This window comes from Myxocyprinus asiaticus, chromosome 25, assembly GCF_019703515.2.
Source record: "Myxocyprinus asiaticus isolate MX2 ecotype Aquarium Trade chromosome 25, UBuf_Myxa_2, whole genome shotgun sequence".
NCBI classification, from domain to species: domain Eukaryota; kingdom Metazoa; phylum Chordata; class Actinopteri; order Cypriniformes; family Catostomidae; genus Myxocyprinus; species Myxocyprinus asiaticus.
In genome coordinates, this window is record NC_059368.1 from 23,658,040 (window position 1) to 23,674,166 (window position 16,127).

The 16,127-nt window shown below is 41.6% G+C and overlaps 1 protein-coding gene across 1 annotated transcript in view; it reads right to left on the minus strand.

Annotated features, from left to right (window-relative positions):
* The window catches only part of LOC127416427 (E3 ubiquitin-protein ligase SH3RF1-like), a 123,553-nt gene that overhangs the window by 24,957 nt on the left and 82,469 nt on the right, over positions 1–16,127 (minus strand). Inside the window, exon 5 of the mRNA XM_051655789.1 lies at positions 14,657–14,968. Within this exon, the coding sequence (XP_051511749.1) occupies positions 14,657–14,968 (312 nt within the window). The remainder of the gene's footprint in view (positions 1–14,656; positions 14,969–16,127) is intronic.

Sequence of the window (16,127 nt, forward strand, 5' to 3'; positions counted from 1 at the left end):
AAAGGTCTCAGTATTCCACTCTCATATAGGTCACAGAGTGTAATCCCCCCCACCCCCCTCGACTCTGACCAACAGAAAGGGGACTTGTATGTAATTTAGGGTTCAGCCATATGCTTGAGGCAACATTTAAATAAAATGTCCGAATTAAACACTCTGGACACTTTTGTCCAAACCACGTGCAAATGCGAGATAACGGGGTGTGACTTCTCTGGTTGGTTTGATCGAGGCTTTGCAATGGCAAATAGGGGCAAGGACTTCCTGTTCAATACGAAACCAGGGAGGGGCTCTCTCAGGTAGAAGCGACCAATGAGCCAAATGTCTGAGACCAAATGCACAATAAAAAAAATCTTGGTTAGGCCTAGCCCACCTTTGCCAATCGGCCTATGTAACTTATTGAAATGTAACCTGGGACGCCTACCATTCCAAATAAAGGACTTCACTATGCTATCAAATTGTTTTAAATAAGAGGGGGGACATCTACAGGGACAGACTGTAGCAGGTAGTTAAATTTTGGAATACAATTCATTTTAATAACATTAACCTTCTCAATCATAGATAAATGTAATGAAACCCACCTGCCCACATCACTCGAAAATCTTTTTTATTAAAGGGTCAAAATTAACTAACTAAATCACATAAATTTGCTGGGAATAAAATACCCAAATACTTAATGCCCTGTCTGGGCCACTGAAAGGGGCCCAGCTGAAAAGCCATTACTGGGCAGTACGCAGTCAGAGCCAACGCTTCGGATTTAGACCAATTAACTCTGTATCCTGGAAATTTAGAAAATGAATTGATAATTCTGTGGAGGCAAGACATAGATCTAGTAGGGTCGGAGATGAATAATAAAATATCATCTGCGTAAAGTAAAACTTGTGCGCCATACCTCCCGCCGCCACCCCTGGAAGGGATATCCTCCTTTCTTATCGCTGCTGCTAATGGTTCCAGGGCAAGACAGAACAATAGTGGGGAAAGAGGGCAACCCTGCCGGGTGCCCTTATCCAGAGTAAAATAATCTGAAATTAATCAATTTCTTTGTACCACCGCTACAGGGTGTCTATAAAGTAACTTAATCCATCCAATAAAAGTATTTCTGAACCCATATATTTCCAAAATCTTAAAAAGATAATCCCATTCTACCATATCAAATGCCATTTTGGCATCAAGTGAGATGGCAGCGACCGGAGACTGATCATTCACCACTGACCACATAATATTGATGAGACACCTAATGTTATCAGAAGAGCTGCAGCCCCGAATAAACCCCACCTGATCTGTATGAATAAGAGATGTCATAACTTTACTTAATCGGTTAGACAGAATTTTTGTTAACATTTTTACATCTAACTGGATCAGGGAAATTGGACGGTAACTTTTACACTTGCTTGGATCTTTGTCCTTTTTAAGAATCAGACTGATCTGGGCTTGTGTCATGGATGGAGGAAGCTTTCCATTCTTTAATGATTCAGTATAAACTTCTAACAAAAGTGGAGCCAGTTCTTTTTCTCCATATGTGGCAACACCTCTAAACTCACCAGGGTGTGATCTGAGACTAAGATGTTTACAATTGAACAGTCAACAACAGATGAAATGAGGGATTTAGATATAAATATATATAAGTACCCATCTGATAGGGACTATAAATTATTTCATCAGTCCATAAGATTTATTATAGAATATATATATATATATATATATATATATATATATATATATATATATATATTCTATAATAAATCTTATGGACTGATGAAAATAATTTATAGTCCCTATCAGATGGGTTCAAAAGTCTCCAAATATCTGTAAGACTAAGATTTTTAACACAAACTGTGAAGCGTCAGTGTTGCTCTAGGGGGCTTACACACTTTTGCTTCACTATGATCAAGGACTGAGTCCATCAATAGATTAAAGTCTCCTCCCAATATTATATCATGAGGGGTGCCAACGGTTTGCAACATCCCTTCAAGATCTATAAAAAAGCCTTGATCATCAGCATTAGGTGCATAAATATTAGCCAAAATCAACATTTGCCCCTGAATTTCAGCTAAAACAATAATGACTCTAATTTATCATTAATCTGTTTGAGAAATTTCAATTGTAGATGTTTATCAATATAATGACTCCCCTGCTTTTACTTGAGCCAGCACTGAAGAAAACATGTCCACCCCATATCTTCCCAAATTTTTCAGCTTCCTGCAGGGAAAGATGAGTTTCTTGAAGAAACACTATATCATATTTCTTCCGTTTAAGAAATAACCTTCCTTCTTTTTATGGGGTGCCCCAACCCATTCACATTCCATGTGGAGAGAGACAATCCACTCACATTAACATTTGGCATTTTGATATAATAGAAAAAATAAATTGTGTGTCAAAAACAAAATTATAAAGACCACATTTCAAAATTAGTGCAACAATAAAACCCCGAACTTCCCCCCAAACAAACAGAAAAAAGAAAAACATGCGCATTAACCCCACGCACAACAGCGCCAACCGGTGTTGATCCCTCTAAACTCAAAGAGTCCATGCACGCCTACAAGAACCCCCGCGACAACTTTGCCATCGGATAGCTCAAGCCCGGTGCTTCTATACAAATTTTGTCCGCCGCTAGGCGGAACCAACACAAAAAGAAACAAAAATGGCACCCAGCTCCCGCAGACAGCCAAGAGTAAGTACAGCGAGTCAATCCACCCACATGAGAAACACCAAATGGCTTACTCACTCCAATGTTTTTATGAAGGACTGTGCTTGCTTGGGGCATAAAAATACTTTGCAGCCATCCTTAGTATTTATACTCAGTTTGGCCAGGAACATCAGTGCAAAAGCCATCTTCTGTTGATGTAAAAGTTTCTTGCATTCCTTGAATTGATCACGTTTCTCTCGTTGAATTTGCAAAGTCTGGGAACAAGAAAATGTTGTGATTCTTCCAAGAAAGCTTTCCTTTGCTCCTTGCCTCGTGTAACACAAGATCTTTAACGGATGACCTCAGGAATTTGGCCAGGATTGATCGGGGCCTGTCTCCCTCAGCCGATCTACGAGCCGGAACCCTGTGAGCTCGCTCGATTTCCAGATTATGGCCTGTTATGTTGAGCAGACTCGGGAAGAGCTCGTCTAGGAATTTCACCATATCTCTGCCCTCCTCATGCTCAGGAATTCCAACAATTTGGATGTTATTCCTGCGACTCCTATTCTCAAAATCTTCAAGTTTTTCAAGAACGTGTTCCAAATCAACTTTGGTCACCAGCGGATTATCAGATAATTCCCTCTCCGATGACTCCAGATAATCGATCCGCTTCTCAACATCGGCCACTCCTGTTACCAACTCAGATAATTTTGATTCCATCGCTGTAATCGAGATCGTACAGCGAGATCTAAGTCAGCAACAACTTTCATCAGCATCACAAACATATTGGACAGTTGACGCTGGATTTCTCTCACTGCACCATTCAAATTGAGTCCCTGGTCCGCAGGCCCGTCAGAGGATTCAGCTTGAGCACATAAGTGTTTTTAATATCTCCGGAGCCTGAGGGTTTTGAATTTTTTGACATATTTACTTCAAAGAGCAAATATGTAGCAGGGTGTATCAAATCTCATCGGATTATAACACAAAAATAACTAAAAACTAGCAACGTGTACAGAGTTCGTCGCCTACACGTCCGGTCCTCGCATGGCATCACGTGACTCCTCCAATATTATTGCAATTTTATATAAATAAGAATAATAAAATAATTATTATTGTTATCATCATCATTAATAATAATAAATACTGGAATTTTATTATACAATAGTAATGTATTTCAATCATCATTTCCTAAAGGGGTCATGACATGAGGACAAAAAGGTCATTGTTCTTAAACATACTGTAAGTTTCAGAACTCAGAATTTCCTCACTGAAAAAGAGCATTTTTTTAAACCAATCGGCCAAAATGACTCATTCTCTACTTCCTAGACACTGTGATGTCATACTGTCAGACATTTGCATCTGACCACCTCCGCAACAACACATCAACGCCTTCTTTGCCTTATTACTTCCATAACCCCTGTCCAGTAGTGGTGAGCAGTGATATGACAATGAGAGAGCAGGTCAGTCAAGAGCAGAGAGCCAATCATAACAGTGGGTGTTTATTGTCAAGTCTTAAAGGAGAAGCAGCACCAAAACCAAGTGTTTCAGACAGAAGGTCATAATGAGGGTGGAAAATGATCATGTTTTACAAATATATGACTGTTTTTTTCTTTCTTTTTTTTTTTTTTTTGTGCAAAAAACTTTACTAATATTATAAGTGAACCTCAAGGAACATTTAAAATAAAAAAGCATGATCCCTTTAACTTTAAAACCCTGGGGCTTTTATTTTGCTGGAACATACCAGGAAGATGGTGACCTTAGAATGTTTCTATGTGTGGGCTAGTTCACAGTAGTTTAAAATACTTTTCATTCAAAATCTGGTGAATTGCTCCTTGGGTTAATACCCGATCTGGTTAATAACATCAGTATCGGGCTTTTTGCCATTTTATTTATTAAAAAAAAAAATATATAAAAACATAAAAAAAAAAATTACAAAAAAAAAATCACAAATGGTAAACGTGATCATGACATGAAGTAGGTCAGACTCAACCCTACATCTCCCACACAAGCACCAAAGCCAAACATGTCTGGAACCCATGCTAACCACTAGGCCATCTTTAAGTGGTCTTCTTATTCTTTCTTTGTTATTTCACCCTAAAATAAACAACCAAGGACTCTTTCCTAATAGTTTAAATGAATAAATATGTAATACAAAAATGAAATAAATGAAATAAAACAAGTGCAAAGTAGAGGGGAACGCTGCATTCCTTTAGAATTTGCCAAAAGCAGCCCACCCCAGAACATCACATGAAATGACATGTCTGTCTGCCATTTCCTTGGAGACCACATTGCTCGGCAACCAGTGGAACAGCTGTGAGTGACTGTCATTTCAGGGTTGCTGCAGCAACCTCTGCGAGTAAGTGGTGGGGGAAGTGTTTGATGTGGTGGAGCGCTGTCACGCATCAGTGATCTCAAACGCTTGGACAGCATGTCGGACTGTGTGGAATGAGGGTAGAGGGGTAGAGAGAGAGAGAGAGAGAGAGAGAGAGACACAGAAGTGCTGACAGAACAGGAGAGAACATTAGAGCTCGTGAGTATAGGCAGGATGTTCAAAACAATGCTCTTTCCTTTCCTCTTAAGCCATCATTTGCAGTTGTTTCACAAATTTCACCGTTTGGCATTTACCTACTTCTGTGTGTTCCCTCTATTTCTCAGTCAACCAATAATCATTTTCAGCAGAAGCTTTTTTGCCAAAGCTAACCACAATAAAGTGTACAATAACTTTCTCTGAGACTCTCTCAAAGTGCTCCATAATCACACAATATTTTGCTGTTTCAACATTCAACAGGCTACAGACTATGTTCAGAATAACAGACAACCATACTATTTTTACTGTTGCAGTATGGCAGGTACACTATGCACTAAGAGTGTAACGGTTCTCAGTAAAAAAACGAACTGTACGGTTCGCCACGCACGGTTCGGGAAGCATTGGCACCATGGTCGGTTCACCTCAAGTTTAATTATCTGGAGCACAAGTTTTGGTCAAGAAAACAAAGTGTCAAACAGACAGGCAGAGTTACAACCTCCGCTAATGCACCTGAATGGATCTGCAGATGGATACGCGCTCCGCCTGTGTTTCACGTGGGTCAACTTGATGACATCACAGTTCTGCGCACGTTGAGTGTATTGAAAATACCCTTGGAGAATTGGTAATATATGTACCATTTTTAAAGAAAACATGAGTGAGCAGGCAAAACATTTCTTTTATTTCTTATGGGATTCATATTCAACTGTAGGTTATAACAGAATGGCACAATCATAAAACAAAACATGACAACAAAGAAAAAAATGAAATGACCCCTGTTCAAAAGTCTGCATACCCTTAGTTATTAAACCTGTGTATTGCCCCCTTTAGCATCAATGACAGCGTGCAGTCTTTTGCAATAGTTGTCTGAAGCCCCAAATTCTTGGTATAGCTGCCCATTCCTCTTGGCAAAATGCCTCCAGGTCATGCAAAGTCTTTGGTCATCTTGCATGAACTGCACGTTTGAGATCTCCCCAGAGTGGCTCGATGATATTAAGGTCAGGAGACTGTGATGTCCACTCCAGAACCTTCACCTTTTCCTGCTGTAACCACTGGAGGGTCAACTTGGCCTTGTGCTTAGAGTCACTGTCATGCTGGAAAGTCCAAGAGCGTCCCATGCACAGCTTTCGTGCAGAAGAATGCAAATTGTCTGCCAGTATTTTCAGATAACATGCTGCATTCATCTTGCCATCAATTTTCACAAGATTCCCCGTGCCTTTAGAGCTCACACCCCCCCAAAACATCAGTGAGCCACCATGCTTCACAGTGGGGATGGTATTCTTTTCACTATAGGCCTTGTTGACCCCTCTCCAAACATAGCGCTTATGGTTGTGACCATAAAGCTCTATTTTGGTCTCATCACTCCAAATTACAGTGTGCCAGAAGCTGTGAGGCATGTCAAGGTGTTGTCGGGCATATTGTAACCGGGCTTTTTTGTGGCATTGGCGCAGTAAAGGCTTCTTTCTGGCAACTCGACCATGCAGCTCATTTTTGTTCAAGTATCGTCGTATTGTGCTCCTTGAAACAACCACACCATCTTTTTCCAGAGCAGCCTGTATTTCTCCTGAGGTTACCTGTGGGTTTTTCTTTGTATCCCGAACAATTCTTCTGGCAGTTGTGGCTGAAATCTTTCTTGGTCTACCTGACCTTGGCTTGGTATCAAGAGATCCCTGAATTTTCCACTTCTTAATAAGTGATTGAACAGTACTGACTGGCATTTTGAAGGCTTTGGATATCTTTTTATATCCTTTTCCATCTTTATAAAGTTCCATTACCTTGTTACGCAGGTCTTTTGACAGTTCATTTCTGCTCCCCATTGCTCAGTTTCTAGCCTGCTCAGTGCATCCATGTGAGAGCTAACAAACTCAATGACTATTTATACACTAATTGCAATTTAAAAAGCCACAGGTGTGGGAAATTAACCTTTAATTGCCATTTAAACGTGTGTCACCTTGTGTGTCTTTAACAAGGCCAAACATTCAAGGGTATGTACAATTTTGATCAGGGCCATTTGGGTGATTTCTGTTATCATTATGATTTAAAAAGGAGCCAAACAACTATGTGATAATAAATGGCTTCATATGATCACTATCCTTAAATAAAAGACAGTTGTTTTTTTTTGTTTGTTTTTTTTGCATGATCAGTCATATTTTCAAAATCAATGCCAAAATTTCACAATTTCTGCGAGGGTATGCAAACTTTTGAGCACAACTGTATGTTGAGATGAATTTGAAGTGCACTTTATGTTGATGCATGTAATGTATTTGTGCAGGTTTTAAGTTAAAATGTTGATTTAGTAATTAGATAATTTTTTTTTAGTTAAGGATCCTGATGAACATTAATCATGGTTTTACTATAGTAATATTGTAGTTTATATATAGTAACCATGATTATACTATATACTGTAACCATGACAGTAATGTGGTTACTATGATTTTACTACAAATGCCATGGTTAAACTATGGTTACTGCTGTAAAACAATGATTGTTATTCAAGGGCAAACCTGTTTAAGTGTTTACCAAATAGAGTATTCTTTGGATTTGGCAGTAATACTTTTTTCCTGAACATAACAAATACCGTACTGTACCAAAACCATGATACAAACCGAACTGTGAGAAATTCAAACCATCACACCCCTATTATGAACAGTATGTGAATTTTCTGTATGCATGGAATACCCGGATGAACTGGTACATTTCACAAAATGCACAATACACAACAGAGCATAGAGTTTGATGAATGAAAAAAAAAAAGAAAAAAAAAATACAGCTGTGGTTTGTAGTTTTTTTTTTTTTTTTTTTTTTTTTTTACATATTATTTGATCAGACTGCCAAAAGTGTAATTAAAAGCATGAAATAACAGTTTTATTTCCAGGATGACAATACAGGCAACATGATGAGGTAATGTGACAATTAAGCATACTTCTATTTGACTTTCTTTTTCTATCAAGCAATAATGCATACTTTTCTGCTTTTTTTTTTTTAAGAACAGTTTGCAGTATATGATGCATCCTGCACAGTACAGACTTTTTTTTATACTGGTCCCCATCATTTCTAATGGGAATGACAACGAGGCTGTGAGGGATAGACTTACCATCTCTTCAAAGGCACAAACGGTATAAAGCTGTAAAAAGCTCCTAGATCACTTCTGATTCAAAGATGGCAGTAGTGTGAATAAGGTCTATTCAGAAAATATTAAGTTGGTGTTCCATTCTGAACATAGACAATGTCTCTGTTTCTGTGCCTCTCCTTGAGAGAAATGTATTTGAATGAGCATCAAGGTCAACTACGATGATCACACTCTATTAATTACTTTTGATGATGTAAATTGTACCAACCGTACCAAAAACAAACATAACAACAACCATAGTGGTATCTAATGAAGAATGGCTTAATGACAAAGTCTGCCAACAGCATTCACATATTGCTGCCCATCTACACAAATGAGTAACTTCTCCCAGAAAATGAGGAAGCCTGTTGTTTTGGTTCTTGTCACATAAGCATTGAGACTAGACTCCAAAATGTCTTTGAGGCAGATTAAGGTATTAGTGCAAGTCAGATTCAAGACCCTCATTCCTTGAGCTTATCTTTCAAAACATCTGTGCAGATTCTGCTGTACTGTATGTGTGTGTGTGTGTGTACATGTTTATACTACACTGTGGGGACCAAATGTCCACATAAGGATAGTAAAACCTGAGATCACCTACCTTGTGGGGCCCAGCCAGAGGTCCCCACGAGGGAAATGGCTTATTAAACATACTAAACGATGTTTTTTTGAAAATGTAAAAATGCAAAAAGTTTTCTGTGAGGGTTAGGTTTAGGGGTAGGGTTAGGGTATAGAAATTATCATTGATCTGTATAAAATCCATAAAATGCATACAAGTCTATGGAGAGTCCCCACAATGATATAAAATCAAGTTTGTGTGTGTGTGTGTGTGTGTGTATATCCTCTCCGGGGATTGTCACCTTGTCGTGGCGGAGAGGCTTGTGTGGTCCTGAGATCCCGAGAGCAATGCTGCCTGGAGCTATGCTCCTGGTCGAGGGGGAGGTCCCTGACAAAGAGCAATCCAACCAAGACCTCAAGGGTGGAACATGCGGAGGATGATGGCTGGCTTTAGGGGAGCATCACAATGGCTGGGAATGCGGATGAAGGCTGCAGCAGAAGAGGGCCCCCAGTTGTCTTGGACTCCATGCCATTGGATCCTGACCCAGATCTGTCAAGGACCGTGTGGTGGACTAGTTTCCCCACATTAAAGAAAATCACGCACATGCATCTTTTTGAAAGGGAATCCACCCTAACATCCCGGTTTAAGTCCTATGGCGACCTTTTTAAAGGGAATTCACCCTAACATCCCGGTTTAGGTCCTATGGCGACCAGCAAGTGGTGACGGGGGTAGGATTGTGAGATCTGGAAGCCCCTAGTCATGAACCGGCACATTAGGCGGCGGGTGCTAGACTCAGTTGCTGGGCTCTTGGAACGAGGCAGAAAGAGCCCTTCGGCAGCTGCACCCATGACTGAGCAGCCCTCATTAGGATCCACTCTGCTCACCCCACCTGGGCAAGGGGCTAGAAAAGGTGCCCTAAAAATAGCCTGCCTCAATCCTCCTGACTGGATTACTGCATCCAGAGGGATCACCATTTGCGGTCAGGAACAGAGAACTATGAACTTTGGAGCCTGGGATGTGCACACACTGATGGATAATGCAACCAGTGACCAGGTTTGGGGAGTAACGGAATACATGTAACGGGAATACATATTTAAAATACAAAATATAAGTAACTGTATTCCACTACAGTTACAATTTAAATCATCGGTAATTTAGAATACAGTTACATTCAAAAAGTATTTTGATTACTGAAGAGATTGCTTTGCATTTTATTGTCATTTGTTTCATTTAATATTTAGTCCTTTCAGATGGAAAACATTTATACATATAAATGATGCGATCCAAAGTGCATTTGAACAGCGGTGAAACACTTTCTTATGATGTGTTACATTCATACGAGCAGAGAGAGAAGTTTGGAGCAGAAGAAATAGAAAGCTAAAATGCTATTTCTAGCCATTTTACATGCACGTTACCAGGCACGATCATATTTTTTTATCAAGAAAATTCACGTTGGATCATAATTTCTTTTTTTTTAGTAAGACCTTTGATATTTGGGCAAAAATATATTTTTTAGTATTCTTGATAAATTTTTTTTTACTGTTTTCCTGTAAAAATATCAAAAAATCCTTAAAACAAGATCAATTTGATTTATCTTGTTTTAGAAACAACACTGCATAAGATATTTAGGTTTTTCAGAGAATGTATTTTTAACATGTGTATTTTGTCTTACTGTACTGACAGAGTTTTTATAGTCAAAACAAGTGAAAATATCTACCAGTGCTGAAGTAATCTAAAGTATTTAGAATACGTTACTGACGAAATATGTTACAAATGACATTTTACAGCATGTATTCTGTAATCTGTAGTGGAATACATTTCAAAAGTAATCCTCCCAACCCTGCCAGTGACAGACCAGAGAGGAGAAACGTGATCATCGCTAGAGAACTGAGGAGATACCGGATTGACCTAGCTGCCCTTTCTGAAACCCAACTGGCAGACGAAGGACAACTGAAGGAGGAGAAGGGTGGCTACACTTTCTTCTGGAAAGGAAAAGCTGCTGAGCCCAGGATCCATGGTGTTGGATTTGCCATTAGGAACCAGCTCATCAGCCACCTCTCTGAACTTCCAGAGGGGATTAGTGGGCGTCTCATGACCATCCGTCTGGTGCTTGCCAACAACCAGATAGCAACAGTTGTGAGTGCCTATGCCCCTACTTTAGACTCTGAAGAGGAAGTAAAAGAGACCTTTTATGCCTGCTTAGATGAGACACTGTCAAGAATCCCCAAGGAGGATAAGATTATTCTCCTAGGAGACTTCGATGTCTGGGTTGGCTGGGATCAACACCTCTGGAAGGGCACTACAGAAAAAGGAAGGCATCAGGAACATCAACTCCAATGGAGTTATGCTTCTCAGCAAGTGAGCTCAGTATGACCTCACCATCACTAACACGCTCTTTAGCCAGAAAAACAAACTTAAGGCATCTTGGAGACACCCCCGCTCCAAACAGTGGCATCTCATTGACTATGTCATTGTACGAGCCAGGGACCGCTGTGACGTGAACATCACAAGGGCCATGATCAATGCAGATGACTGCTGGACAGATCATCACCTCATCCGCTCCACAATGTCAATTAAACTCAAGAGGAAGAGGAGAGTTCAAAAGAAGCAGATCCGACCAAGACTGAACCTTGAAAGCCTGGGTGAAACTGCCATCCAGCAGCGACTTCAGGCCTCTCTTGGGGAAAGCCTCCAACAGGAATACCTGATGACATCTAAGAGCACTGGAGCCTGCTCAAATCCACCATCCTCGCTACCTGCAAAACCATTCTTGGGTACAAGTCCAGAAAACACCAGGACTGGTTTGATGAGAACGACACAGAGATAGAACAACTCCTCTCCAAGAAAAGGAAAGCCTTTTGTGCCTGGAAAAATTATATAACCTGCAAGGCGGATGTCCAGAGATGGGTGAGGAAGCTAAAGAACTCTTGGTGGACAGAAAAGGCTCTGGAAGTCCAGAGACTGGCAGACTCGGGTGACACCAGAGGCTTTTTCAGTGCTTCCAAGGCCGTCTATGGTCCAAGCTACTGTGGCCTAAACCCCCTGTGCTCAAAGGACGGGCAGGAGCTGCTGAAGGACAACGAGTCCATTAACGCCTGATGGAAGAAGCACTTCCAAGAACTCCTCAACCGTGACAGCACAACTGAAACAGACAATACCAGCCACATCTCGCAGAGAAGACATGGGGGAACCTCCAACTATAACAGAGGTTCAAGATGCCATCAGGAGCCTTAAGTACAACAAGGCCACCAGTCCAGATGGGATCCCAGCTGAGATCTTAAAAGGAAGGTGGATCAGAGCTCCTGTACCACATCCATGCCCTACTCCTCAGGGTCTGGGAAAAAGAAGAACTTCCCTCAGAGCTCAGGGATGCTCTAATAGTGATCATATTCAAGGAGGAGGACAAGGCTGAATGTGGAAATTACAGAGGCATCTTGCTCCTGTCAACAACAGGCAAAGTCCTTGCTCTTGTCCTCGCAAACCGACTGCTATCACTGTCTGAGGAAGTACTCCCAGAATCACAGTGTGGCTTCCGCCCATCCAGAGGTACAGTAGACATAATATTCACAGCACGCCAACTACAGTAAAAATGCCGTGAACAAAGGCAGCCTTTGTACATGGCCTTCATAGACCTGACAAAGGCTTCTGACATGGTAGACCACCAGGCTCTGTGGAGCATACTATCAAGGTATGGCCGTCATGACAAGTACATCAGAATACTGAGGCTTCTACATGATGGCACATCAGTCACAGTGCTCAGCAACAGCGGCTCTGAGTCTGAGCCTTTCACTGTGGAAACGGGGGTCAAACAGGGATGCATCATCGCACCCAACCTTTTTGCCATCTTCATTGCTGCCATACTCGACCTCATTGCCGAAGAGCTGCCACAGGGGATTCCAATCCTGTACAGAACTGATGGCAGACTCTTCAACCTTAACAGATTCAAGGCCAAGAGCAAAGTCAGCAACACCACCATCACGGAGCTTCAGTACGCGGACGACAACGTCATCGCAGCACACTCCGCAGAAAACCTCCAGGGCATCCTGAATGCCTTTGCCAAGGCATACAGAGCCCTGGGCCTAGCCTTAAACATCAAGAAGACCCAGGTCCTACATCAACCTTCACCCAACCAGCCATCTACCCAGTCACCATAAAAGTGGACAACACCACTCTTGAAAATGTGGACCACTTCCCTTACCTCGGCAGCCTTCTATCCTCAAAAGCTGACATCGACTCTGAGGTCAACCATCACCTGAGTTGTGCCAGTGGAGCCTACGCCAGACTCAGGAAAAGAGTCTTCGAAGACCGAGACCTAACAGCCCAAACAAAACTCCTGGTCTACAGAGCCACTGTCCTCCCCACCCTGCTGTATGGAGCTGAGTCATGGACCACCTACAGTAGGCACCTGAGAGCCCTGAAACTACACCACCAAAGATCCTTACGAAAGATTCTGAGGATCAGCTGGGAGGACAGACGCACCAACATCAGCGTCTTGGAGGAAGCCAACATGACAAGCATCACCACCACAATGATGCAGTACCAACTCCGATGGACAGGCCATGTAATCCGCATGTCCAGCACACGTCTCCCCAAACAGATCCTGTAATCCCAGCTGAAGGAAGGTCAGCGAGCCACTGGCGGGCAAAAGAAACGTTACAAGGACAATATCAAGACCATTCTGAAGAAATTCCACATCACACTGAGCAACTGGGAACACATTGCGCTCCTGGAAGAAATCTGTGCAGGAAGGAGCTGCACGTCATGAAATAGAACTCCGCCGTGCCACAGAGACAAAGTGACAGCTTCGCAAGGAGAAAGAAAAAAGGCTCAACCACCACCAACCACCACCACTCTCCCCTGCCCACACTGCACCAAAGTATGTGGATCACAGATCGGCCTCTACAGCCATCTGAAGACCCACAGGTAGACAACCCAATGGAAAGGACAGTCATTCTTGCCTCAAGTGACCACCGGTGATGATGGTGTGTGTGTGTGTGTGTGTGTGTGTGTGTGAGAATTTAGTCTGTGTAACCATGGCCACAGCTGGAGGCTTTCATTCTCAGTGAGAGGCAGAGAGATGATGTCCATACCTGTACTCAGTATCAGTGCTAATCTATCTATATATATAACATACAAAGAGGAAGAGTGGATGGAGAACAGGACATTTAGAGGTCAGCCACTGTCAAGCTAGAATAATAACCATAAAGAGAGAGATTGGTTTCTCACCATCTTCCACTTTTCCTATCTTCACTGCCAGTCAAAAGTTTTGGACACACTTGACTGAATGTATGAACCTCATAAAAACCTTTTGATCAAAAGGCTTATGCTTAAACACTTGTTTTGAGACAAAAACATGGGATCTACATTCTGTATTTATTTCTTTACAAATCTAAAATTTTTAATGACTTTTTTTTACATGTATGAGTTGGACTGAATAATAAAGTAAAAGCAGCCAACAATCATCCAGCATTCATAGGAAGTCCTCCAATACTGTTTAAAAAGCCCCCCAGGTGGACATCTCATGAAGTTGGTTGAGAATGCCCAAAGTGTGCAGAGCTGTAATCTGGGAAATGTGTGATGACTTTAAAGTTAGAGTATAGAGAAGTTTTTATTTAACAATTTTTTTTCACTGCATAATTCCCATACTTTTATTTTTGTCATTTCATTGTTTTGATGGCTTTACCATTATTTTAAAATGTGGAAAATAGTAATAATAAAGAGTACAAGTGTCCAAACTTTTGACTAGTACTGTAGTGTGCCCCATGTTTTCCCATCACCAGTCTCTCCATCCATCACATTGCTGTCTTATGTGCTACACAAACATCTATCCATCCATCACACTCTCACCTGTGAAGGTGCACTGGAGGACAGACCTCCGCTGAGCTCTCCGATTCGGGCCGCTGCTGTGGGGTTGGAGGAGCTGATCAGAACTGGACCGCTGATCTCCATGGAGTGTCTCTGGGGAGGAGGGGCCAGACAGGGCTTATGGGACATAGTCAGGGAGGTGAAGGAGTGCCGCTTTTTACTGTTCTTTTTCTCTCCAGCGGCCTTCTGGGAGCCGTTGGCCTGGGGGCCCGAGGAACAGGGCCCATCACTGGAGTCTCCTCCATCTTCTGATGGCTTGTCCAGTTCTATGAGTTGACGTGCTGCACTGTTGAACTGAGAGAGAGTGAGTGAGTAAGTGAGAGAGAGAGAGAGAGTGAGAGAGAGAGAGAGAGAGAGAGAGAGAGAGAGAGAGAGAGAGAGAGAGAGTGAGAGTGAGTGAGAGAGAATAAACTGTTTTATTTGATAACACAACTCTTTTACTCCATTTGCCCAATTGTTACTTTATTTTACTTTGGCAATACAAATGAACAGTTTCTGTCATGCCAGTAAAGGACACTAAATTTTTATTTATTTATTTATTCTATATGGAGGTGGGCGCATCCTCATGGGGGTGGCCATACTAAGATCACATGACCAGCTGAATACTACCTACTTTATCAGTAATCCTGTTGGTATCTGACTTAACATTTGATTGAGAAATAAATATATGATATGCCTGCAAATATGGTAATCCTACAATGGCAATGAAAATTCTGGGTGATCCACACCTATAGGTGTCAGTGCAAAGTCAAAGACCTACATCATATCAGCCAGCGAGATGAAATTAGACATTCAAAACTGATCAGCTTATCTATGTAGATAAACTCACAGAGCACTTTATTAGGAACACTATGGTCTTAATAAAGTGTCCAACATGGTCTTCTGCTGTTGTTGCCCATTCGCCTCAAGGTTTGACGTGTTGTGCATTCTGAGATGCTATTCTACTACAATTGTAAAGAGGGGTTATATTTGAGTTATCGTAGCCTTTCTGTGAGCTCGAATCAGTCTGGCCATTCTCCGTTGACCTCTGTCATCAACAAGGCATTTCCGTCCGCAAAACTGCCGCTCACTATTAGTTTTTTGTTTTTGGCACCATTCTGAGTAAACTCTAGAGACTGTTGTACGTGAAAATCCCAGGAGATCAGTAGTTACAGAAATACTCAAATCAGCCCATTTGGCACCAACAATCACACCACGGTCGAAATCACTGAGATCACATTTTTTCCCCATTCTGATGGTTGATGTGAATATTAACTGAAGCTCCTGACCCATATCTGCATGATTTTATGCACTGCACTACTGCCACATGATTGGCTGAGTAGATAATCACATGAATAAATAGGTATACAGGTGTACCTAATAAAGTGCTCGGTGAGTGTATATAAATTTATGGTGGCAGAACGATGACATGGGAAAAGAAAAACGTTCCCTTTTGTGCTCTCAAGTACCTGAG